The sequence below is a fragment of the Eptatretus burgeri genome, chromosome 3, assembly GCF_056783735.1.
Source record: "Eptatretus burgeri isolate ZD-2024b chromosome 3, Ebu_testis_v1, whole genome shotgun sequence".
NCBI classification, from domain to species: domain Eukaryota; kingdom Metazoa; phylum Chordata; class Myxini; order Myxiniformes; family Myxinidae; genus Eptatretus; species Eptatretus burgeri.
In genome coordinates this window covers 121,509,367-121,534,026 of record NC_140963.1, presented here as the reverse complement: position 1 = coordinate 121,534,026, position 24,660 = coordinate 121,509,367, and the positions used below count along the sequence as shown (strand labels likewise).

The 24,660-nt window shown below is 43.6% G+C and overlaps 1 protein-coding gene across 4 annotated transcripts in view; it reads right to left on the bottom strand.

Moving 5' to 3' along the window:
- The window catches only part of LOC147030877 (double-stranded RNA-specific adenosine deaminase-like), a 111,264-nt gene that overhangs the window by 35,396 nt on the left and 51,208 nt on the right, over window positions 1-24,660 (bottom strand). For all 4 annotated transcript variants that reach the window (XM_085875415.1, XM_085875414.1, XM_085875416.1 and 1 more), the window contains one exon: window positions 7,305-7,432. In XM_085875415.1, the coding sequence (XP_085731541.1) occupies window positions 7,305-7,432 (128 nt within the window). The remainder of the gene's footprint in view (window positions 1-7,304; window positions 7,433-24,660) is intronic.

Sequence of the window (24,660 nt, the reverse complement as noted above, 5' to 3'; positions counted from 1 at the left end):
ACGATCCCGAGACCAAATGGCAGAGTCATCAGTGGAAAAGTCCAGCATCACCAAGACCAAAGAAACCAAGGATGTCGAAGTCGAAGGTCAAGGTGATGCTCATTGCGTTTTTTGACATCAAGGGCATCGTCCACTTCAAGTTTTTACCACAGGGTCAAACAGTGAATCAATACGTGTGCAAGGAGATCCTCTGGCGCCTCATGAGATCAGTCCGGGACAAGAGGAGGGATCTGTGGGAGAACAACGCCTGGGTGCTCCACCATGACAACGCCCCTGCTCACAGTGCCCTGAGCATCCAACAGTTTCTGGCGGAGAGGAACGTGCCAACTCTGGAGCAACCTCCGTATTCGCCAGACTTGGCCCCTTGTGATTTTTTCTGATTCCCCAAGCTCAAGGGGCTGATCAAGGGGACCCGATTTCCTGATGTGGAGCCCATCAAAAGGGCCGTGACGATGGAGCTCCGGAGGATTCCAGAAGAAGCCTTCCGGGGGTTCATTGAGGTGTGGAAGAAGAGGATGGACAAGTGTGTGAGACTGGAGGGAAACTATTTTGAAGGAGACAAGCTGTGATTTCAATATATTTTTTGGAATAGAATTTCTGTGAAGACAGTCCCGTTATTTTTTTGACGGATCTTGTATAGCTCCACCACACATCTGCCTTCCCTTCCTCTCACCTCATACTGTCTTCCCTTCCCCCACCCCTCCTCGGTGCCATGTTAATCTCGGAGATGGATCGTGCGGCAAAGCGCGAAGCGACTGCGGCCACTTCCGCTGCGGAATCCTCACATGGGTGGAACTTACGCTCGGGCAATCGTTCATACACTACTGAGGGCACTGGAAAATACGCATTGCTCCACTCCACCTGATCTGCCCCCAAGCATCACACACACCAGGGGATTATAAAGGGCTGTGCATCCTGTGGAAGTAAAATAATAATTCCATCTTGTGAAAATTTGAATATGGACAAATATGATGTTCCTGTATTGATCATGCTGAAACAAATATTTTTCATATTGAGAAGTGTTCTTTGTATACAAATTATGTACTCATTTCACTTCATTTGCTTTTGCTTTTAAAGCATATGGAAGTATAAAATCTGTTGTAAAGTATAGGCTAAAATCACTCGAAATAATGGTTCGTGTGTGCTGAGATAGAGTTGAAATAAAGATTTTAATTGTCTGCAGGATAATTATGCTTATCAGATCTCTCAGAATGACAAGGTCCGGGCTCATTACATTTGCAGATGAGTGAGTCAACACTGACAGGCCATGAGTAAATGGAATAGAATCTCTGCTTACTACACTGTGGTCTTGTTAACTCCCTATAACCGTGATATACGTTTAAAAACCTTCGGAAAATTGTTCAATTGCATTTCTCGTTGCTGAGAAACGCGCTCTCCCGAGTGCACTAGTAAAATGCTCAATACCATCACTGCACATTCAAAGCGAATATTTCAAACCATATGATTATAATAATAACCAATACAATAATAACGAACATATAATCCCAATACTGACCCAAGTGCATCTGGACCTAGTAAGGGATCATATTGTTAGTCCATTCTTAGTTAAAGAATTTATGTACCCATCTGTTATGTTTGCTACTCTAAAATATATTTCATAATGGATCATTGCATATTGAAGGTTGCTTTATAAATGAATAGATATAGTATGTTCATTAACTATGTAACAATATAATCTTCTATCTTTCACTTGGTTGGCAAATTAGGGAGAACTACTTTGGCTGGTACCAGAAAGTGGCCCTCAAAGGCATTACAGTCTCATCAACTCTGGCCTCCCATTCAATTGTAAAGTTGTACAAACACAAACTCTGCCTTCCCATTGTCCTCTTACTTTGATTGTGAAGCAGGAGTCTCATCGAAATGTTGAGGTCATGGACCTCTGTTTGTTCTACAAAAGCTGTGCAAACCACATTCCATCTGCATGCCAAGATAAATGCTTATCATTGCCGATGTAAATGAAGGTTTTCTGTGCATGCACACCCCTGAAGGAGGACGTGCATTCTTTCACAGTGCTATCTGCTTTAATTATGTGCAAGATTGTTTTCTCTTTGCATAAAGGACCTTGTATGCAAACAAAGCTTTATTGCAGTCTGGTATTGATCAACCAAGTACCATGTGATGTTCTGACCCTCCCGATTTTCCAATTGTATAAAAGGCCATGTATTCTAACTCAGAGGCAGAGATCTGCTTGGACTCTTGCGACAAGCTTTACTCCCATATGTGTGCTTTATATAATAGATGATCTGTTAGATTATAAAGTGTTTTCTCTTTTGTGTGAATTTCCTCCACAGTCCCATACATTAAGCTCTCGGTTCTCTGGCTACGCGTTCTTGGGGTCACGGAGCAGTGAACAACGGAGCTTGTCGGAGTGGGCAGAGCCAGCAGAATGGAGCGGAACAGAGCCCACAGAGCAGAGTGCAGAACAAGCGGGAAAGCCAGACGTCAGACTGGATGCAATTTCGATAAACCTTAGCATTTACACATGCAGACCTCTTTATGATGTGTGAATTTGAATTGTTGATTGAATTTATAATGAGGTAAAATGCCAATTAGCTTTAGTTTGTGCTTTGAGAAATAATTTAATAAATATATACAAAGAGAGCTTGGAGGGAGGCATGGTTCACATGCCTTAGTGGTAGTAAAAGACCTTGTATTTCCCTATCTGACTGCTAACAATCTGGGCCAGCAGCAAGAAATCACATATTCTTTCCTCCCCTCACCAGGGCAATCTAGAGCCTGCTCCAATAACAGACCGTTTTTCATCGTGTGTTTGTGATTTTTAAACCTCACAAAGTTCCATCTGTTGTTTCTCCAATAGCTTCTCTTTGTTCAGTTAATTTCCTTCGAAGTGTTAAACACGCCCTGGTGAGATCACATATATACGTGCTATACTCTATGTAAAGTTTAAGTTTTTGCTTGCGTAATTGCTCCAAGCTAAGTTCCTCATGCACGAGTTTTCTCTTGAATTTGTTACTGAATAAAACGGCTGAAACTGAACTAAAAGTTCTTTCTATGTTAAGGTGGCCAAAACTGCCACAAGGACTACCTTCTCACATGTTCTTTGCTTTGTTTCCAACCACCCTCGATCCACATCTTTACACCTTCTTCTCTGCACTTCAACCGCACATCACAACCCTCACTGTGCCTCCCACTGACCACGCACAAGACCCTCGGTTTTCCTGTCGTGCACTGAAAGTGGCTGGTTCATGGTTTCAGTGCCGACAGGCTCATCGCTGGACCTGGTATTCAAAAGCCGCTGATGCGGCAAAGGAGCTTGACCATGTGCTCGTTGATAGTCACTGGAGTATGATTGAGAACTGCAGGTTCTACCAGAGTGCTCAGTTCCTCAAAACCGACCAAATGTTTGTTGTAGAAACTCTGAAGTTGCAGGTTAAATCCAGGAGAATGGTGCCATCCCAGATGAGGCTGGATGTTGGTAAGCTCGATTAGAGAGCAGCTGAGGAGCTTACAAACAAGCTGAGTGGGGATTTCGGGCGTCTGGGCACTTTGAGGAATCTTGAAAAGTTGTGGAGTGCCTTCAAAACGACCATCCTTGATGTTTCTGCTGGATGTCTTGGAAATTAACGAAGGGCGAAGAAGAATTTTGTCTCTCAAGGGGATACTGGATACCATTGAAGAGAGTCGCAGGGACAGGCTTAACAGCAGAGCTGAGCTGTTCATGGAGTTGTGTAGACAAGGAGGCCTATGTGGAAGGAATCTGTGAGGGGGTAGAGTATCATCTGTGGTCAGGTGATTCTCGTCCTGCTTACAGGGGAATTCAAACATTGTGATCCTCCAAGTCCATCCCTCGGTGTATTGCAGTTAGAGGAGAGGGTGGTGGCCTCTTGACAGAGGAGTCCGAAGTGAAGGCCCGCTGGGCCGGTTACTTTCAGCAGCTGTACTAGGCTGACCCACCAGCTGTTGAGTTGTATGTCAGGGGTGTCACTATTCTTACTGCTGACCCCTCAATCAACTGTGATCCACCTGCGTTTGTGGAAGCACAGGCTGCGGTGAACCGATTGGAATGGGGTAAAGTGCCCCGGATCTGTGGCATCCATGCTGAACTTCTCAAGGCTGGTGGAAATGCTGTACTCGTGTCTTTATATGCAGTTCTGTGTTCTGCCTGGAACACAGGCATCATCCCAACTGACTGTAAGAGGGGCCTTGTTGTCCCTCTCTGGAAAGGGAAGGGTGATCACCGGGACGACAACAAATACTGACTGGTGACGGTGCTCTCAGTACCGGCAAGGTCTTTGCTTGGATAATTATTGATAGGGTTCCCCGTCACCATCGGCTTCAGCATCAGCGCCCAGCAGGCTATACACCAAAGAGGTCCACGAATGACCGTATCCTTGCTCTTCGGGTCCTCATGGAACGCAGGGGAGAGTTTTGGCAAGGGCTGCTTGCAGCTTATGATTATCGCTGCAAAGCGTTTGACTCAGTGAATCGGGATGCCCTCTGGAGGATTATCGGTCTTCACGGGGTGAATTTATCAATCTGAGTTCTGAACTCTACTCTGGTAATGAGAGTGCTGTGAGATGTGGTGATACCATCTCCGACTTATTAACAGTTGTTAATGGAGTTCGTCAGGGGTGTGTACTGGCCCCCACACTTTTCAGTGCTTGTATGAACTGGTTTATGGGGAGGAGGTCAGAGAGATCAAGCTGCGGTGTATCCTTTGGGAGTATCAAGATTTCTGGCTTGATTTCGCAGAGAATGCAGTCATCTTTGCGGAGACTCTGGATATCCTTTGGGGGGCCCAAGACATGCTGAATGAAGAGTCGGAGCCACTGGGATTTCAGGTTTCCTGGGTCAAAACTAAGATCCAGTCTTTCAATGACACCTTTGATGCTGCTATCTTGTCTGTACCTGTTTGTGGTGAGGACGTTGAGGTCACGGAGAGATTCACTTACCTTGGCAGTGATATTCATGTCTGCTGATTGTAAGCCAGAGGTCAATAGATGTCTGGGTCAGGCCTGGAGAGTCATGGATTAATTGGATCATGGGGTGTGGTGCTGTCGGTACCTGTGTCGGACGCCGAAAGTCTGAGTCTTCAGGTCCCTGGTGCTTCCTCAGTCTTGCTTCCAGTACGGACGTGAGACTTGGACTCTGACCACGGATCTGAGATAGACTACTTAACTCCTTCAGTGCCAGGTCTCTTGGGGGAATTCTTGGCTATCGCTGGTCAGACTTTGTGTCCAACGAGCGGTTGCTGAGAGACACTCAGATGAGGGATGTTGCCTGTATCGTTCATGAGTGTCAGCTGCAGCTGCGTGGACATATGGCTCATTTTCCTGATGCTGATCCTGCTCACCAGATTCTCTCAGTGAGGGAGCCTCGTGAGTGGGGAAGGCCAAAGGTCTGACCACATGCCTCGTGGATGCAGCAGGTTGATTGGCATCTCAAAGAGATGGGGATGAGCCAGGCATCTGCCTTGGGGATGGCCAGACTGAGGCCCCTGGAGTACTGGCGGAAAGTGGATGCAGTGAAGCGCTGCTCCGGCGCATGCTCCGATACCTGACCTAACCTTCCCTTCCCCCTCCTCCAGAGACTGGATTTGCGTTGGTCAGCTGACCGTGCCTGGTAAAAAGAGGTCACCAATGCCTCATATTTTCTAACTCTCTCTCTCTCTCTGGACTTTATAATTTCCTCAGGGAATGATTCTGATGGTACCTGTTTTGTTCGTATAATTAAGATTGTAGAAATTTAGGATTGGGGTAACTCTGCACTGTGTCTCTGTGTTTGTAAATAATTGCATTTATTTTGCTGCACCTCACCAATCCTTCCTTTCCCCTGCTGCAGAAATATTGTAATAATAAAACCTTTGCTTATTTGTACACATAACTTCCCTCACCCTTGCTGTCATAAATTACTTACATGATCAATGTACCCAGTTTATCACGTCTTTCCCTCCATTGGTGCAGCATAATCCAAATGTAGTGTTAGCCGGGAAGTTCTACCCCACGTGATTTGCTCTTGTTAGCAAGCGCACACTCAATTTATCGCTCAGCAGTAATCCGAGTGTGCACTGAGGGCACGAAACTCAGTTCATCTTGTCAACTCCCAGGTAAACGGTGTTCGATGGATAATCCTGTTAGAGTTGACGAAGTTAATTGTCGTTTATGGTTGCTTAGCAATCTGCAGGGCTGCGAAGATTTCCGCAGCACATCGGTTCAGGGTCGGGCATTTTGGATGGCGAATATCAAACCCAGGGTCCGTAACAATATCTATACCACCATAGCATAAAATAATCTTTGGGATGAACACATTCATTGCAGCACATAGACTACTTGAGAATTACTGCAAGCGAATGACTCGTTAAAGACTTGAGTTACTAAGGAGTTATTACTCTGCTAATCTGAAAGAAGTCACATGATCAGTCAGTAGGAGTTGTGAGGTGCACAAGCAAGTTGCCAACGCCCACAAAGGATTCCAAATGGGACAGGAATGGAGCGGCAAAAATGAAAATTGAGGGTTCTCTCATCGAGTCGGCAAGCTGGGAGCAACAATTCACATTTATTGCCACATCAGATGCAACTGAAATGCTGTAATGGCGGTGAGGTACTCCATTTGAAACAGTTTATTCGATATATGTAACTTTTTGATGCCGAGGGCCCATAATAAAAATCTGTATTGGTGTCAAACCCAGTGACCAATTGCAAATTAACAGTGGGATTCATCATGCCACATAATTCCTCACATTGTGTATCACACAAGTTAGAAGTAATCCATGAAGTGGAATTAAACACCATCTAAAATGGCTCTCTGCGTAGATCGGCAAAACACTGCTTTTGAGTTTACTAAATTTCCAGTTCTGAGCTGGAGTTTATTTTTGGGGTGCGGGTTTCACATACAAACTGGTATTTTCCTGAGAATCGTTTCTGAAAAATGCCTTGTTTATTATACACGACAGTAGATTATACATGAGTGATTACAGTATCTCTTTATCCATTAAAAAAGAAAACATTTCTGTGCTACATCCAAAGGCAACTGTAAAAAAAGTAATTTATGTTCATAGGCCTCACAATAACCCATTGCTATGTTTTATGGTCGACAACATGGACCGGATTATGGCCTTAGCATGTTGCATTGCCAGCATTTCATCATTTCAACGAGCAACAAAAGCGATAATACACAGACTTGGATAAAAACCACAACTCAATGATTGCATGAACATTCACCACATGATGTATGACGTCCGAACACATACATTGCAAGTCTCCCATAAAGTGGCATGCAATACAACCCTCCATATATTACACCCAGATATAAGCTCTCCTCACCACTTTCCACCTTGGTCCGTAGCTTGCCTTGCTTATTGTTCTCAAATAAAGGCTGATGAAACATGCTTTCCTCTGGAGGGTCATTGCAAGACTTGTCAAAGAGTGCGCCGTCTCCACAGGGAGCCGTGCTGAAATGCACAAACAAATTTTGCCTTTTCGTTACAAGGAGCAAGAACAACATTTAAAAAATTACCCCCGTGTGGGGGTGATGGTCATCTCTATAATACCACAAGTTCTCAATGTTCAGTTCAGGTAACCGCAAAACAGTCCAAACTAACCATTTAGATTGAAATAGTTCACAGAGATACACTCGGATAATACTACTAATGACATGATTAATAAATATGTATTGTTCATTTAGTACCCGGAAAAACACATCAGAATCACCAGTAAGTGCAATACATGGTTTTCCGGTCCGTCCACTCTCTAGGGACATTTCACTTCCGGTTGTAGAAAAAAAAAAAACGAAAAAATAGGCTTAGCTCTCGGAGATTATGATAATCCTGTAGATTATTCTTCACTGATTATAATGCAACTTTGAGAATGAAAATTGGTCAAGTATTTATAGAGATACTGAGGTTTGAAAAATCGTTAGAGCGAGCCAATTCATTAATTATTAATTCCACAGAAGTTCCGTGACACTGCACAAAGTAACATGTCAGGTATGAAAAAACATTTTGTATGCCAGATTCATTAATTCATTAATTATGGAATGTACTCATTGATATATTAATCAGAAAGCCCGAAGCATGTAGCATAATTTATCACATCCCCTCATCCGGGATCCGTGACCTCGCCCCACAGCCTGCAGCCCTATGTCCGCCGGTGATTATGTTAGATATCGGCACGATCGAGAGGAGCCTGCAAATTATCCCTGCTGATGCACTGAATTGATGCAATCGTTCGGCCAGAATATTCGTTGTCAAGATGTTGCGAGATTAAATCACCAATACAGTCACTCGAATTTATACCGCCGACATACTTCTTAACAATCACCTTCGCCCCAGAAACCACAGTCAATCTGAACCATGCTGGCTACTGCTCAGACGTCATGACCGGACTACTGCGCAGTTCTACTACGCAGTTTGGTTAAAGATGACTCGGCATTTTGGCACGCGTGCACGAAATTATATTTTGAAAATAAATGCTGACGTTTACATTTCGGGTTTTGAAACTTTTGCACCTTCGGCGGAAAATGTATAAATATAAAAGGCTAAAAATGTGTTTTATATTTATATTTCATTTCTCCTTCCTTCCTTCTTTGCGAATCGCATCGGCGTTTTTGGCCATCTTCCAGATTACGTGACGATCAAATGGGAAGGAAATTCAAAAATCTGTCGGGTTAGATGCAAGATAATATTTTTTATCATAATCAATAAACAGTTGCCGAATATCTTGTAGAATGGCAGACGAGATAGGTTTTGAAAATGGCGATTTTTATAACTTACGTGACCTCGTCCCTGACCTTGAACCCGGACAAAAGTTATATCGTTGTGCAACACTCATCGACCTCTACCCACATACTAAATTTCATCAAGATCGGAAAGAAAAATTGTTGACGGACGTACGGACATACGGACGGACATTTGGTCCGGCTTTATTAGGTCATCTCGGTAGAGATGACCTAAAAAGGAGTGGTGTTGTAATGAGGGAGGAAATTTGTAAAGAGGGGAGAATGAAAATTGATTGAAAAAATTTTGTAAATCAAATTGATCTTCTACAAAAACGACTCGAAAGTGTTTAATGGATGGGATGGAGTCAGGAACCAGAGAAATTTGGAGTTCAGATTGAGCAAATAAAAAATAAACAAACTTGAACCGTCACTTTATAACTGCTGGCAGTGATGACCGGGTACCAAGACGTCCGGCTTTGATCCAGCCCTGCTTTGGCACAACACGGGATTGACGAGTTGCAGACCGAGTGACACGAAGTGTTCAAGCTATTTATTATGTGCAGTTAGCCCTTTTTATTGGGGACATCATCAGTATCAATTGAATTTTGCATTTAAATAACCTGTTGAAGAAGTAATAAATGTTGACACCATGGGTCTATAGGGTAAACTGAGATTACCCAGAATTATATGAAGCCCCACACGTCTCTCTGCAATGCGGTTACAAGTTATGGACCGAATAACACGCCGCATTTAATCTATTGTTATGAATTTGGGAATTCGATTGCACACAACATACAGGTTCCTTGAGTCAGCTATGTCGATAAGTGCTTGTGCCCCAGATAGCTCACCTTTCTTTTTTTTGTATACCTTGTCGAGGCTCGTATGAGAGCGAACACACAACACACAGCAAGGGGGCATGAGAAAAGAGGGGTGGGAGCGGGAGGGACAAAACAGTGGGGAACAGACACATTAGGTGATCTGTGGAAGGGAGAGGGATGGGACGGGGAACACGGGTAAGAGAAGATGGACATTGCAGGGACTTTCAGGAAGGAAAGCAGGGGAATTGAAGGAAGTGGGCATGGGTGGATTATCGGGGGTAGAAAAGATCGAGAATTTGGAGGGGGGATGATAAGAGGTGGTGGTGAACAGCTGTTTTGAAAGCCTGGAGGGAAGAATGGGAAAGAATAGAGTGAGGGAGTTTATTCCAAAGGCAGGAAAAAAGAGGAATGAAAGAGTGAAGGTGAGCAGAGATTCGTGATTTTGGTAGTTTTACCAGAAGGGGGTTGTTGGTGGACCTTGAGCGCACTGTGGAAATGTGGTGGGGACAAATCGCAGAGAGAGCAGGGGGGGCAAGGTTGGAGAGGAGACGGTCGAAGACAGAAAGACCACCGACCAACCTGCAGTGATTGAGTGAGAGGCCCAAAGACTCAGCTTAATTGCGGGAGATGCCGAAGATCCTAAATGCCCTGGTTTCGACAGCGTGAAGCTGAGAAAGGTGGGAGGCAGGAGCACCAGCCCAGAGGGGAGAGCAGTCCTCCATTAGGCTACGGACAAAAGCTTTGTAAGTGGTCAGGAGCTCAAGAGTGCCGAGGAAGGACTTTGCATGACGGAGGATTCCCAGTTGGCGACTGGCTTTGGAGGCGAGGTTGGAAATGTGACTTTCCCAGGAAAGATCATGGCAGATAGTGAGACCCAGAAGCTTGAAAGAAAAGACTTCTTCCAGAGGATTGTTGAGAAAGTGGATGGGGGGGGGGGGGGGTTCTAAACGGTCCTTTTGAAGAGACATAGTGAGAGTGTGAGATTTGTCTGGATTGAAAGACATGTTCCACGTGTTGGACCAGTTTGTGATTTTATCCAGATCTGCAGTGAGCGAAGAAGCTGCTGCTTGCCGGTCTGAGGGATGACAGATGGTACGGCAGAGGGTGGAGTCATCAGCAAAGAGATCTAGAGGATTTTCCAGAGAGTCGGAGAGATCATTGATGAAAACCAAAAAAAGAACAGGGCCCAGAACGCTACCTTGAGGAACTCCAGCCTGGACAGGAAGAGGGGGTGAAAGAACTCCATTTAGGGCCACACGTTGACTGCGACAGGAGAAGAAGTCTGTGAGCCATGAGTGGAGATGGCCTTGGATACCATGGGAAGAGAGTTTGGTGAGTAGGGCAGGGTGCCAGGCTCTGTCAAAAGCAAGTGATATGTCCAGGGATACGGCTCGGATTTCCTGTCTGGCATTGAGGACCTCCATCCATTGATGGGAGAGCAGAAGCAGCATATCCAGGGTAGAGTGACCTGGTCTGAAACCAAATTGATGATCGGAAATCAAGCCATTGGAGAAGAGGAAGGATTTCATGTCTGAAGCGATGATGGATTCCATAACCTTGCTGATGATTGGGAAAAGGCTGATTGGTCTGTAGTTGCAGGGATCAGTTTTTGCACCTTTTTTGTGCAGGGCAGTGATGTTTGCAGATTTCCAAGCAGATGGCAGATGACCTTGAGCAAATGAGAGGGTGAATAGAACAGAGAGAGGGTGAGCAAGAGCAGAAGAGCAGGCTTTGAGGACACGTGGGCTGATGCCGTCTGGACCGGTTGCAGAATCTGAGTCGAGGTTAGAAAGCAAGCTCTCCCCCTTGTTAGGAGAAAAGGACACAGAGTCCAGGGACAGTTGGGTGCGACTGGGTGAGGTGGGTAGAGAAAGTGATGGGTTTAGGACACAAGATTTAGCTGCAAACACCGAGTTTAGGCATTCAGCTTTTTCACGTGCGGTATCAGCAATGCTGCTATTTGAGATAAGGGAGGGGATGGAGGGGGAACATACACCAGAAACAGATTTGATTAAATGCCACCAGGATTTTGAGGAGGGAGAGAGGTTTGAGAGTTCAGACTTGAGATGAGAAAGATGTTGTTTTCTAGCTCTGTTGAGGGTAGATACACACTTGTTCTGAGCTTTGTGGAAGGAACTGAGATTGCCCTCAGTTGGGTTTGCTTTCCATGAGGCAAAGGCAAGTTGTTTCAGGACAACTGCCTCGCCACAAGCTTCAGTAAACCAAGGGCAGGAGGAAGGGTAGGACAACTGAAGACGAGAGGGGATAAATCTGTGCATGAGGGAGAGCAAGTTTCTTTGAAAGAATTCCCAGGATGAGTTGATGTTGGAGAAAGTCGCAATAGGAGACCAGTCTATAAGTTTGATGGCTGCTTGGAGCCCCTGCCAGTCGGCTTGAGTGAAATGCCAAACTCGACGGCGGTGAGGTGGTTCTCTGATAACAGCCAGAGAGATGTGCACTTTGACAAGGACGTGGTCAGAAGAACCGATTGGAGCGGAGAAAAGAGCAGCAGATATTGTCAGGGAAATTTGTCAAAATCAGATCCAGAAGAGATGGAGTACCATTGGTTGAGATCCGGGTCGGGAAGTTGACCGATTGAGTCAGTCCCAATGAGTCGCAGAAAGCTTTTGCTGAGGTGCCATGACAGGTGAGAGAGGTACCCACACCTAGCCAACTGGCATGATGACAATTGAAGTCACCAGATAAGAGGAAGAGAGAGTTTGGATGAGAAGATAAAAGATGGTCCATGTTTTCGGATAGTGAGGTGAAGATGGAGTCATCACTGTTAGGTGGACGGTGCAGTACACATATAAACATGAGGTGGGAGTGGAGGGGAAGCCGTAGCCAGAGGTATCCCTGGGGGTGTGGGGGAGTGAGGGCAGTGCATAGAAAGTGAGAAATAGAGTCTTTTATGAAGAGAGCAACACCTCCACCAGGACGAGGCTCAGGTCTGTCATACCGGAGGAGGGAGTAACCAGGGAGAGATACTTGGGAGTCAGACACGTCTTGGGAGAGGAAAGTTTCTGTTAGGCAGATTATGTCTGGTTTGTCAGTGGCAGCCTATATGGAAAGATCTGAAAGGTTTGAGCGAAGGCCCCGGATATTTGAGGTCCACACTTTTAATGAAGAGGTAGGGGAGGAGGCTTTGGGTGCAGGGGGTGGGGGGAGTGGGAGGGGGTAGGACAAGGGACGAGGGGGGGGGTAAGGAGAGTCGTTGCAAGCGTGAGGGGGATGGCAGAATAGCTCGGGGAGGGGGCCGAATGGGGAGAAAAGGCTCTGTGGTGCTGGGGGGAGGGGGAACAAGAGAGGAGGAAGAAGGCAGTTGAGGATTTGAGGAGGTGGAGTGAAGAGATGGAGGTGAGAGGGCAGTGGAAGGAGGCAGCTTCGTGCATGAGAGGGGGGGCAACTTTGAGAAAGATGAGTGAGGGGATGAAAGGTGGGAGAAAGGTGAGGGGGGAATTTTTGAGAGAGGTGAGAGGGAGGCTTGGAGGGAGAAAAGTGGGATGGTTGCTTTGAGAGTGACTGAGGGGTGAGTTGGCACTGAAGTTGGAAAAAAAGAATGGTTGATGGAAAGCGAACATTCATAGCAAACTGGGTTTTTAAAAGTTTTAGGTCAGAGATGCGATTTAACACAATTCTTGATGGATGCAATAAAGGCGAATTCAGAGAATGGAGAGAAGAAACGCTGTAACAGTTGGATTTTTTAGGCAAGGAATGAAGGAGAGGTCGAAATGAGAGCAGTCTGTTAAAATAGCAGAAGTGTAGTGCATTATGAAACAGTAAAGAGTACCACATGTGTGAGAGAGGAAGATGAAGCATTATAAGATCGTTTTTGTTCTTATTATTAATGTTTGAGAGTTTTCAACAGATTTGGTCATGGAAGTGTTGTGGAAAAAAAAAAAAAAATCGAGGAAGAATAAGAGGAAGAAGAAGAAGCAGAATCGGGAGAAGGTCAGCGTATTGTTGTTGTTGTTTTTTTTTTCCCTATGATAAGAAATAGAGATTAGTTGGAAGAATGGGGGACGTTAGGAAAGTGGGGAGGATAAAATTGAAGGTAATGGGGAGGACAGAAATTGAAGGTAATGGGGAGAGGAAAAAAAAAAAAACTATCGAAGACCGAGGGGAACCGGTAGGCCTCAAGCCTCGGCCAAGGCCTAGGCCTCAAACACCCGGTAAGAATGTTGACAAAAACTCACAAAATAGCACGATTTTTGAAACAAAACCGAAGTAGGAACAAACAATAACATGTAGGTGAGAAAATTAAACAGTTAAAATGGGACAAATAACGACCGGAAACTTAACTTTGAGAACGTCAGCAGAGAGCCCCTAAGGAGACCTCTCGACGCTCCAAACCCGGAACCGGAAGATGATTGTTTTATCTTGTTTCATTGTTTAAATGTTCAGAAATCGATTAGATGCGCTGCGGATCGATTTAATAGTTAGGGAACGAACAATGGAAACATCCCTCCCCCTCTTCTGTGAAGAGGAAGAACCACCCTGCCGTCCCGTGACTCATGATGTCAACAACTCCCTCCCACCCGTGGCTGAGCCAGGGATGGAGCACGAGGGCATGAGTCATGAGTCACGCCGGGAGCGGGAGAAGGGCGGGAAAAGGATAAGAGGAGATCTTTTCTTTTGTTGGTGGGCAGAGTTGGAGAAGGGAGTTGAGAGTAGCCGTTCAGCAGACCTTCGGGTCCTGTTTGGCTTGGGTTAGGGTTGAGGCCTTCGGAAGCTTTTTGCTTCGGCTGGCTCAGTGAGCTTCGGCTGAGGCCTGGCTCGGGAGGAGGCTTTTTGCTTTGATGGTTCCGTGAGCTTCGGCTTCTGCTTGGCTCGGGAGAGCTTTTTGCTTCGAGCTACTTTGCTTGGAAGAAAGTTAAGCCGGTCGCTCGGCTCGAGCTGCGAGTGGTGGCTTCTTCGTCTTGGTTCGTGGAGCTCTTTGTTCTCCCTTTTGGTTCCTGGCTTGGTGCGACTCATCGACCTCTTTGTGGAGGTGGTTTCTCGGGGAAGCGACGCATCGACGGTAAGGATCGGCCCCTCCTCTCACCAGCATGTGTTGAGAAGCACGGGAGGATTCGCGGGAGCTCGGGAAGGATCGTAGCTCACAGCGATTGGATCCAGCTCGCTCTCGCTGGAGCCCGGGTCCAAACAACTTGAAGACCACACGAGGTGGAGAGGTTCGAGATAGGTTCTGGGTTTCAGCTCACCTGTCCTCCGAGCTGGAGCTCTTTATTAAAGGCCTCTGCCACCATTTCTTGGGTGTGTGTGTGCGTACGTGTGTCCGTGGGCCCGTATAATAAGTAGGAACTGCTGTTAAGTGCAAGTGACTGTACATAATAAGTAGACGGTTGTAGTTCTTTTGTCGTGCTTTTGTTGATTGTATAATTGCATACATGTTTTGCCTTGTTTAACTGCATACGTGCTTTATTATAATAAATGTCCTTGTGTGAATGTAAACCTGTTCGTTGCGTCCATTCCCTACTTGAGCTGCCATCTTGCACTCGGAAATAGTTGGTTTTTAAATAGCCGGTAAAGTGATCGGGTCCAACAGGACTGCGCGATAATACCCCGCTCGGTTATGCTAAAAGGAAGCGAACTGCTTAAGCCGCTCGTTTCCAAGCGGTCCCGTTGAGGTACAATCTCTCGATAACCTACCCGTGCGAATAATTCGGTAAATCGAAGCTTTGGCGATCGGACCCTGTAGCGCGGGTCGAGTGCGTACAAGGTTGTGGTGTGGTTAAAACACACCCGTGGCTGGTTTCCGGAAAGCCACGACTGGATTGTCCGTTCGGTGGGCGAAGCGACCGCTATTGGTGAGACGTGGTCGCTCGGACGCCGGCGGGCGGTATTCTATAACACTATATATTAGGTACGCAGTTAGCTCTTTTCCTGAATACATAGTCGGTATCACTTGAACTGGTGTTTAAATAACCTGAACACAAAATAATAAATGTTGACACCATGGGTGCAGAGGGTAAACTGGGACTCTCGCGAGTTTAACGAGGCTCCACATGTCTCGATGACGCGGGATTGACAAGTTATTGACCAAGGAACAGGCCATGTTCCATCTATTTATTACATGTGCAGTTTACCCTTTTTCCTCTGGCAATCATCAGTATAAATTGAATTGCTACTCCTCTACCCCCAAACCCACCCAGGTGCAGCCAAGTGAGTCTTTTTTTTTTTTTTTTTAAGAATTCTAAAAGTTTTCAGATTCAAACAGTTAAATAATTCTGGATGCTCGACAATGTGGCCGATTCGATTGAAATTTAAAGCATATATTCCCCATGTGTACTACATCATAATGATGAAGTTTCATGTATATTGATTAAGCATTTCCTGCGAAAACATTATTTAATATTTCCCTTCAATCCAAAATGGCTGCCAAACCATGTAGCCGATCGGAGTTGACACTTGCACAAGTACACACACACTGTTGTGCTAACAATCATAAGTCGGAAAAATTGAGGAGCATAAGATTTGGCAGAATAATCTACAAATGACTGCTTTCATCAAGGCATCAGCAGAAAAAAAAAAAACATATGGGCACTACCCCTTGGCACCTCTATAGGGAGTGCACTCGAATGGAGAGCGCAACCCCATGAGAGCTTGCTATCGTGATGCATCATACCAAATTTGGTCCATATCGGTAAGGTACTTTGTGAGGAGATACTTTTCATCAAATGTTAACAGACGTACACAGATGGACGCTCGGACACCAGGACCCACTCTACGAGTTTATTTGGGAGAAATAACCTCAAAAAAAAGGGGGGAAATACCCCTGGGCACTCACCTGATAGCGGCTGGATAAGAAAACCAGGGAACCACTGGTCGGCATGGATAAACCACAAAATATGTAACGCAGACAAAAGTAAATACCTATGGATTTTTGTTTATAATATCGTGCGTAAACTTTTATAAATCATGGGTGATGAAGGTTGTGATTAAGTTTCATCTAAATTGTGTGCATAGTTTCTGAGACAAAAAGCAAACACCTATTTTGGGGGGCAACCCCCTGTAAGCTCCCAAAGGGCCCAATTTTTTTCATGCCGTGAACAAACTTTGGTACATACCGGGTGATGAAGGTGGTGGTCAAGTTTCATTGAAATCGTGTATGTGGTTTCAGAGAAGTTGCAAGTGTTTACGGATATACATTCGGATGGACAACATGCCATCCCTTAAGCTCCCCAGAACTACGTTCTTTGTGAGCTAATGATATCTGATGAGATATGAACCCCCTTTTTCAGTCAAAATCTGCAAAATGGCAGAAGTCTAATGCAACTGAAACAGGCATCCTGAGCCAACAGGATGGCCAAGAGGTATGCATACTTGCCTTCTGAGCTGTCTAGCCTGGGTTTGAATCCCACCCAGGTATAAACTCTCATCCTGGTGTTTCGTAAGGGCGATTCATCAATGTGCATATGTACGTTAAACGGGAATCCCGTTTGCTGGCATAAGTTGGTAGATGTTAAAGACCACCGCAGTGTCCTTCAAGAAGAGGGGGGCAAGCTATCACCGGCACCATGAACAAATTCCAAAATTCTGCCCCAGCCTTTCGAGGGCATTGAATCAGCAGCACAGCCATGTCTTCAGCCAATGATGCTATGCTGCAGCCTTTGTGCTACATACGAAAGAAGAATGATCCCAATCCATTGTATCATCCATTATCCATTCGAGCAATAAACACAATATCACATGGCCGACTATTTATTCTGCCCTTATGATGATGAGTTGAGATGATTGATGGTTCCAAGAATCGTCACAGAACCTTTAGTTTCTTTTATTTTCTTAGCAATCTCATAAAAACAGGTCAACAAATATCAAGACTCATAGAAGAGCGGAGATATATGAAACAAACTTGCGTTTAACAGTGAAGCGAAGAAGGAACAAAGAACGACACAGAAAGAATTAAAGGAACATTGTGGGTTGTTCTGTAGAGTTCAAATATAGTTACATTTCAAAAGAGATGATGGAGAAAACGCTTAACGGATGGATAAAAGTGAAGATTGAAAGAATGAACAATGAAAAAGTTAGAAACAAGAATTCATGGAACACCTTACCCTGCACGATCAAACAGTGCATGGAAAGGCTCTTTTAACCTCTTACTTTTCATTTATGAGCACAATCTATATTTCCTATGAGCCACCATTTTGTCTTAATCTCAAAATTCTCAAACACTGAGAGTGCAAGCAGAAAATTTGATTGGTTGAGATGGTGTAAAATGATGTAATATTTAGTCCAGCACTGATAAACTGGAGGTTTTTGGAAGTGGCAAAAAGGCAATTTGTGTTTTTTTTTTTTAAATATACACCATATACCTCGTCGAGGCTCCCATGAGAGCTAACAGACAACGCACAGCAAGGGGGGCATGAGAGAAGAGGGGTGGGAGTGGCAAGGACAAAACTGGGGAACAGAGACATTAGATCTGTGGAAGGGAGAGGGATGGGGCGGGGAACATGGGTAAGAGAAGATGGACATTACAGGGACTATCAGGAAGGAAAGCAGGGAATTTGAAGGAGGTGGGCTTGGGTGGATTAACGAGGGTAGAAAAGATCAAGGATTTGGATGGGGGACGATAAGAGGTGGTGGTGAACAGCTGTTTTGAAGGCCTGGAGGGAAGAATGGGATTGAACAGAGTGAGGGAGTTTATTCCAAAGGTGAGAACAAAGAGGAATGAAAGAGTGAAGGTGAGCAGTGATTCATGATTTTGGTAGTTTTACCAAAAGGGGGTTGTTGGCGGACCTTGAGCACCCTGCGGAAATATGGTGGGGACAATCGCAGACAGATCGGGGGGGGGGGCGAGACCAGAGAGGAGACGGGACAGAAAGACCACTGACCTGCTTGCGGTGAGAGAGTGAGATGCCCAAAGACTCAGCCTCATCGCGGGAGATGCCAATGATCCGAAATGCCTTGGTTTCCACAGCGTGAAGTCGAGAAAGGTGGAAGGTAGTAGCACCAGCCCAGAGGAGAGAGCATCACTCCATCAGGCTGCAGACGAAAGCATTGTAAGTGGTCAGGAGCTCAGATGGGCCGAGGAAGGGCTTTGTACAATGGAGGATTTGCAGTTGGCGACTGGCTTTGGAAGCCAGGTTGGAAATGTGGCTTTCCCAGGAAAGATCATTGCAGATCGTGAGACTCAGAAGCTTGAAAGAAAGGACTTCTTCCAGAGGATTGTTGAGAAAGAGGATGGGGGGGGGTCCTTATACGGTCCGTTCTAAACGGTCCTTTCGGAGAGACATAGTGAGAGTGTAAGATTTGTCCAGATTGAGAGACATATTCCACGTGTTGGACCAGTTTGTGATTTTACCCAGATCAGCAGTGGGCAATGTGTTCAAGTATATAATTTAATTCAAATAAAATAAAGATTTTAAAGACTGCAGAAAAAAACAAAAACATATTTTTCAGGAAGTTTACCCTGATTGATGCACCATTATTTATACCACCTTATTTAACAGGTTACATTAATTATTTGTGCCTGTTATATGACATCCCTAAAAACAGGAAGATTGTTGTTTGGATTTTTTCCAATTCTATTTGACAGCCAGACAGGAAGACAGAGTAAAATAAATTATTTCACTCCTTTCTACATAAGTAGAGGATAAATGGGGCTTCTGGGACGTCCATTAAAATGAATGGGGAGAAGGGGAAAAAAACTGACTCAAGCCCCAAAAGCCCAAAATAGAAGAGTGATTTTCTCCCAACCTTCTCCCATCCCTCCCAGACAAGCAAATGTAAAAGTGAAACTCATTTCCTCCCCCTCCCATACAAGCAAATGTAAAATTGAGACTGAATGATAAAAGCACTTCTTCCCTTTCATATTTTCATTGCACTCAAAGAGCGAACCAACGAATATTTGCCCATGTTCTACTTTAGGGAATAACTTAATTTTAACCTATTAATAACTTAAATAACTTAATGAATAACTGATTACATTCATCACCATCGAGGTATATTCACAAAGATTACTTTGGAACTTGGTTTAAGTATCTTTGTTGAGCAGAAATGAAATGATAAACTTCTCTCAATGCTCTTATTTGACCACCTCCTGAGCCACATTATTTTGAGATTGTAGTAAAGTTTTTCCATTGTTCCATTGATAACCATCAAAGTTTTCAGTCCATTCAAGGATTTTTTTTTTCTTTACATCCTCCAACTTATTTGTAATTAAATTTATCCACGTATTTGTTTTATCTACTTTTACCCTGGTTATTTCTTCAATAAGACTTATTTGATATTTCTCACATTCTTTATGTTTCCCATTTAAATACCAATGCTGATAACATCTCCACTCTGGTTTGGTTATTGCTTGGTTCTATCAATTATAAATCAGTCAAAAGATGGTGGAAGCCTGTTAAAATTCCCAACCCAATATCTTAACAACTTGTACTTATAACCATAAGGGAGACTATTGATTCCATTCTCTAAAATATATATTTTATCATCAAAAGCTCCTCATGCTTTCATATTTATCTCTTCTGTAAATTGATGTTTATAACTTCTTATTGTATTCATTTTTCTGTGCACTTCCTTCTTTAAGGTTAAAGAGTTGTAATAATGTTTAAAGTTTATTGTTTCCTTGATTATATTTTTCTTTATTCCCTTCAGCTTCTTATCACACCTTTCAATGTTATTATTATCAATATACGTAAAAGCATAAGACTTTGATCTCAATCCTATAAATTCACTCATGACCTTCCCACCCAATTCATCTTTAAACTTCCCAATAACCTTTTTATTCTTTGATGAAAACAACACATCACCTGACTTATAATTACTTGTCTCATACATATCAATATTATCAATCATATCCTCATATACATCACTTGTTATAATTTCCAATATAAAACTACCTGTATCCATATACAACAATGACACATTATCCTCATACTTTGATTTTAAATTATTATAGTTATAGTCATACATTAATGACTTTGACAAGTCAAGAATTGATGTTCCCATATAAATAAGTTTATCCATTTCAAAACTCTTTTTTTCAAATTAATCGCACAAAAGTTCTCTGAAAACACCTCCGCTCATTCAAAATTTGGTCTATTAATTAACTCTGAAGCCTGTTTCCAAGATGAAGCAAGTCCTATGTTTTGTCGATTCCTAACATTTTCCACAGACTTTCCACATACAGCATTATTCATTAATTTATAAAAGTCCTTCTCAAAATCTGTTTTTGCTTCTGTTCTCCTTTTCGTATTAAAATCAATATACTTCTTTAACCAATGACTTTGTTTAAATTTCAAAATTCGATGAATTTTCCTCGCTCTCAACCCAGCAGATAAATATTGTCTCAAGTTCCTTTGATGCAAAACATAACTTTCTTTATCATTTAGTGTGGTAAGTCGTTTTATCTGGAGATTTACCTTTTATATTAAATGACTGTTGGTAATCACTGAACCATTCTTTTCTTGGACTTTCTTCATCAGGGGCATAAGGTAGGTCTTTATGTTTGTGATGAAGTTCTTCTGGATATTTTAAATCAACCTCAAAATAATATCCAACTTCAGCTTCATCCAATTCTTTTTGAGAGGAAACAACAATGTCTTGTAAAACTTTTTCATAATGCTTTCTTTAACCCATTTAAGTTTTCCAGAAGGTAAAGATTGAGACATAGCCCACACATACAAATTGTTAGCATCATAGTACATCAGGTAAGAGTTGTCCTCATTCTTATTATAATCAGGAAGATATTTATTTGCTTTGGCATATCTCTTGGAACAACAACTGTTGGCAGCTACATTCAAGTGTAAGGTGTGCATCGAGGGAGCAGCAGATGAAGGAATTGTTGAGTTGGATCTCAGAGATGGTGTGAAGCTGGAAGGGGTAAAAACATTTTGCTATCTCGGAGACATGCTGAATGGAGAAGGTGGATCAGACTCTTCGACGGTTGCGAGAGTGAGATGTGCATGGAAGAAGTTTCGGGAACTGAGTGGCGTGCTGACAAAGAGGGGAGTGTCGTTGAAGCTGAAGGGAAAGGTGTATGCTTCATGTGTGAGGAGTACGCTGATTTATGGGAGTGAGACATGGGTACTGAACATGGAGCAGCAACAAAGGCTGGAAAGGGTGGAAATGCGAATGGTTCGGTGGATGTGTGGAGTATCGTTGAGAGAGAGGAAGACAAATGATGACTTGCGGAAGATGATGGGAATAGAGTCTGTGATGGAGGTTGTGAAGAGAAACAGGTTGAGATGGTTGGGTCGTGTGTTGAGGAAGGATGAAAGTGACTGGGTGAGAGGAGTGTTGGAAATGAGTGTAGTCGGAAGTAGAGGACGGGGAAGACCGAGAAAAACTTGGCTAAATGTGGTGGAAGAGGAAATGTGGGCAAGGGGATTAAGAAGGGGAGATGCAGAAAACAGGGTAAAGTGGAGAAGATTGTCATGGGGCCCGCAAGGCTAACCCCCGCTTTAGCAGGGAAAATGGCCTTTAAGTGCGTGTGTGTGTGTGTGTGTGTGTGTGTGTGTGTGTGTGTGTGTGTGTGTGTGTGTGTGTGTGTGTGTGTGTGTGTGCGTGCGTGCGTGTGCGTGTGTGTGCGTGTGTGTGTGTGTGTGTGTGTGTGTGTGTGTGTGTGGCATATCTCTTGGAACATACTTGAGATATTCCTCCTCTTTTAGCCTTCTCTATCATTCAAAGCATATCTGTATCACTGATTAAATCCAAATTCTGTTTTGTCATTTTTAACATAGCACTACTCCAAGCCAAACCCGGGGCCGTGTAATAGTGAGCGGGGTCTAATCCATAAGAATTTTTATTATGACAGACTGTTCTAAAAGTGTCAAACACATCAGCCAATAACAATACATCAGTTTTCAGATACAAATCATGATATTCCCCAAGATTCTTTATATTAAACTTCTCTCAATGCTTTTTAGCTTGTGTATAATCTCGATCGGAAATATGAGTTTTATTCAACTTGTAATAGAAACTTTCCCTTGAAGGAAGTTGTTTCTTTCAACTTCTCAAATGAATCCATGTAGTCATACGAATATCATCCCTTTTGTGGTAAGAGATCAATCTCTTCTTGATTTGAGAAATGTGATTTAAGATTCGGTAAGTTTTTAATACTTGATGCTAAGTTAGATAATGGACTTGCCATAAACTTGTATGCATCAGGAAATCTGATATGGGACAGGGGGATGTATGAATTGATTTTGACAATGAGATTTATTTTTGATCTGTGTTTGGAATGGCAGAAATATCTCCAGATGTCTTTGAAAGTTCATTTATAAATAGATGTATGTCATAGTGAGCGTTGTTGTGAAGAAAGACAGGAAAAAAGTTTGGGGGCTTGTAATTAAGATTACAATGGGAATGAGCTGAACCTCGATATTTTCCAGTAAGATGACAATGATCCCTAACTTTGACATCTCCCTCAATTTTCTGCTCACAAATATGACAAATACGACAAATACTGTTCTTTCCAAATTCCTTTTTCTCTCCCTTTGCTAATGACATTGGTTTATAGGTTTTATCCATTATTTCTCTTAGCCTTATACAGTCTTTTTCCAATCGTCTTACAAACTCCTCTGAGGCATCTTCTCCTCTATGAAGTTCTAACTTGTATTTATCACCAACAGATGATTTCATATAATAACAGAAACCACAAGGAGTATGTTTTTGATATCTATTTGTGGATGATTTATTTGGATTTGGAGAAACAGTATCTACAGTGGGGAGAACAAGTATTTGATACACTGCCAATTTTGCAGGTTTTCCCACTTCCAAAGCAAGTAGAGGTCTGTAATTTTTATCATCAGTACACTTCAACTGTGAAAGACGGAATCTAAAAAAAAAATCCTGAAAAATCACATTGTATGATTTTAAAATAATTAATTTGCATTTTATTGCATGAAATAAGTATTTGATCACCGACCAACCAGTAAGAATTCCGGCTCTCACAGACCTGTTTGTTTTGTCTTAAAGAAGCCCTCCCTTTCTCCACTCATTACCTGTATTAACTGCACCTGTTTGAACTCGTAATCTGCATAAAAGACAGCTGTCCACATTCAATCAATCAGACTCCAACGTCTCCACAATGGGCAAGACCAGAGAGCTGTCGAAGGACATCAGGGACAAAATTGTAGACCTTCACAAGGCTGGGATGGGCGACAGGACAATAGGCAAGCAGCTTGGTGAGAAGGCAACAACTGTTGGCGCAATTATTAGAAAATGAAAGAAGTTCAAGATAACAGTCAATCTCCCTCGGTCTGGGGCTCCACGCAAGATCTTACATCGTGGAGCATCAATGATCATGAGAAAGGTGAGGGATCAGCCCAGAACTACACGGCGGGACCTGGTCAATGACCTGAAGAGAGCTGGCACCACAGTATCAAAATAAACCATCAATAACACACTACACCGTCATGGATTAAAATCCTGCAGCGCAAGCAAGGTCCCTCTGCTCAAGCCAGCGCATGTCCAGGCCTGTCTGAAGTTTGCCAATGACCATCTGGATGATCCAGACAGGAATGGGAGAAGGTCATGTGGTCTGATGAGACCAAAATAGAGCTTTTTGGTTTAAACTCCACTCGCCGTGTTTGGAGGAAGAAGAAGGATGCGTACAATCCCAAGAACACCATCCCAACTGTGAAGCATGGAGGTGGAAACATCATAATTTGGGGATGCTTTTCTGCAAAGGGGACAGGACGACTGCACCGTATCGAGGGGAGGATGGATGGGGCCATGTATCACGAGATCTTAGCCAACAACCTCCTTCCCTCAACAAGAGCATTGAAGATGGGGCGTGGCTGGGTCTTCCAGCATGACAACGACCCGAAACAAAGCCAGGGCAACTAAGCAGTGGCTCCATAAGAAGCATCTCAAGGTCCTGGAGTGGCCTCGCCAGTTTCCAGACCTGAACCCAATAGAAAATCTTTGGAGGGAGCTGAAAGTCTGTGTTACCCAGGGACAGCCCCGAAACCTGAAGGATCTGGAGAAGATCTGTATGGAGGAGTGGGCCAAAATCCCTGCTGCAGTCTGTGCAAACCTGGTTAAGAACTACAGGAAACGTCTGATCTCTGGAATTGAAAACAAAGGTTTCTGTACCAAATATTAAATTCTGTTTTTCTGATGTATCAAATACTTATTTCATGCAATAAAATGCAAATTAATTATTTAAAAATCATACAATGTGATTTTCAAG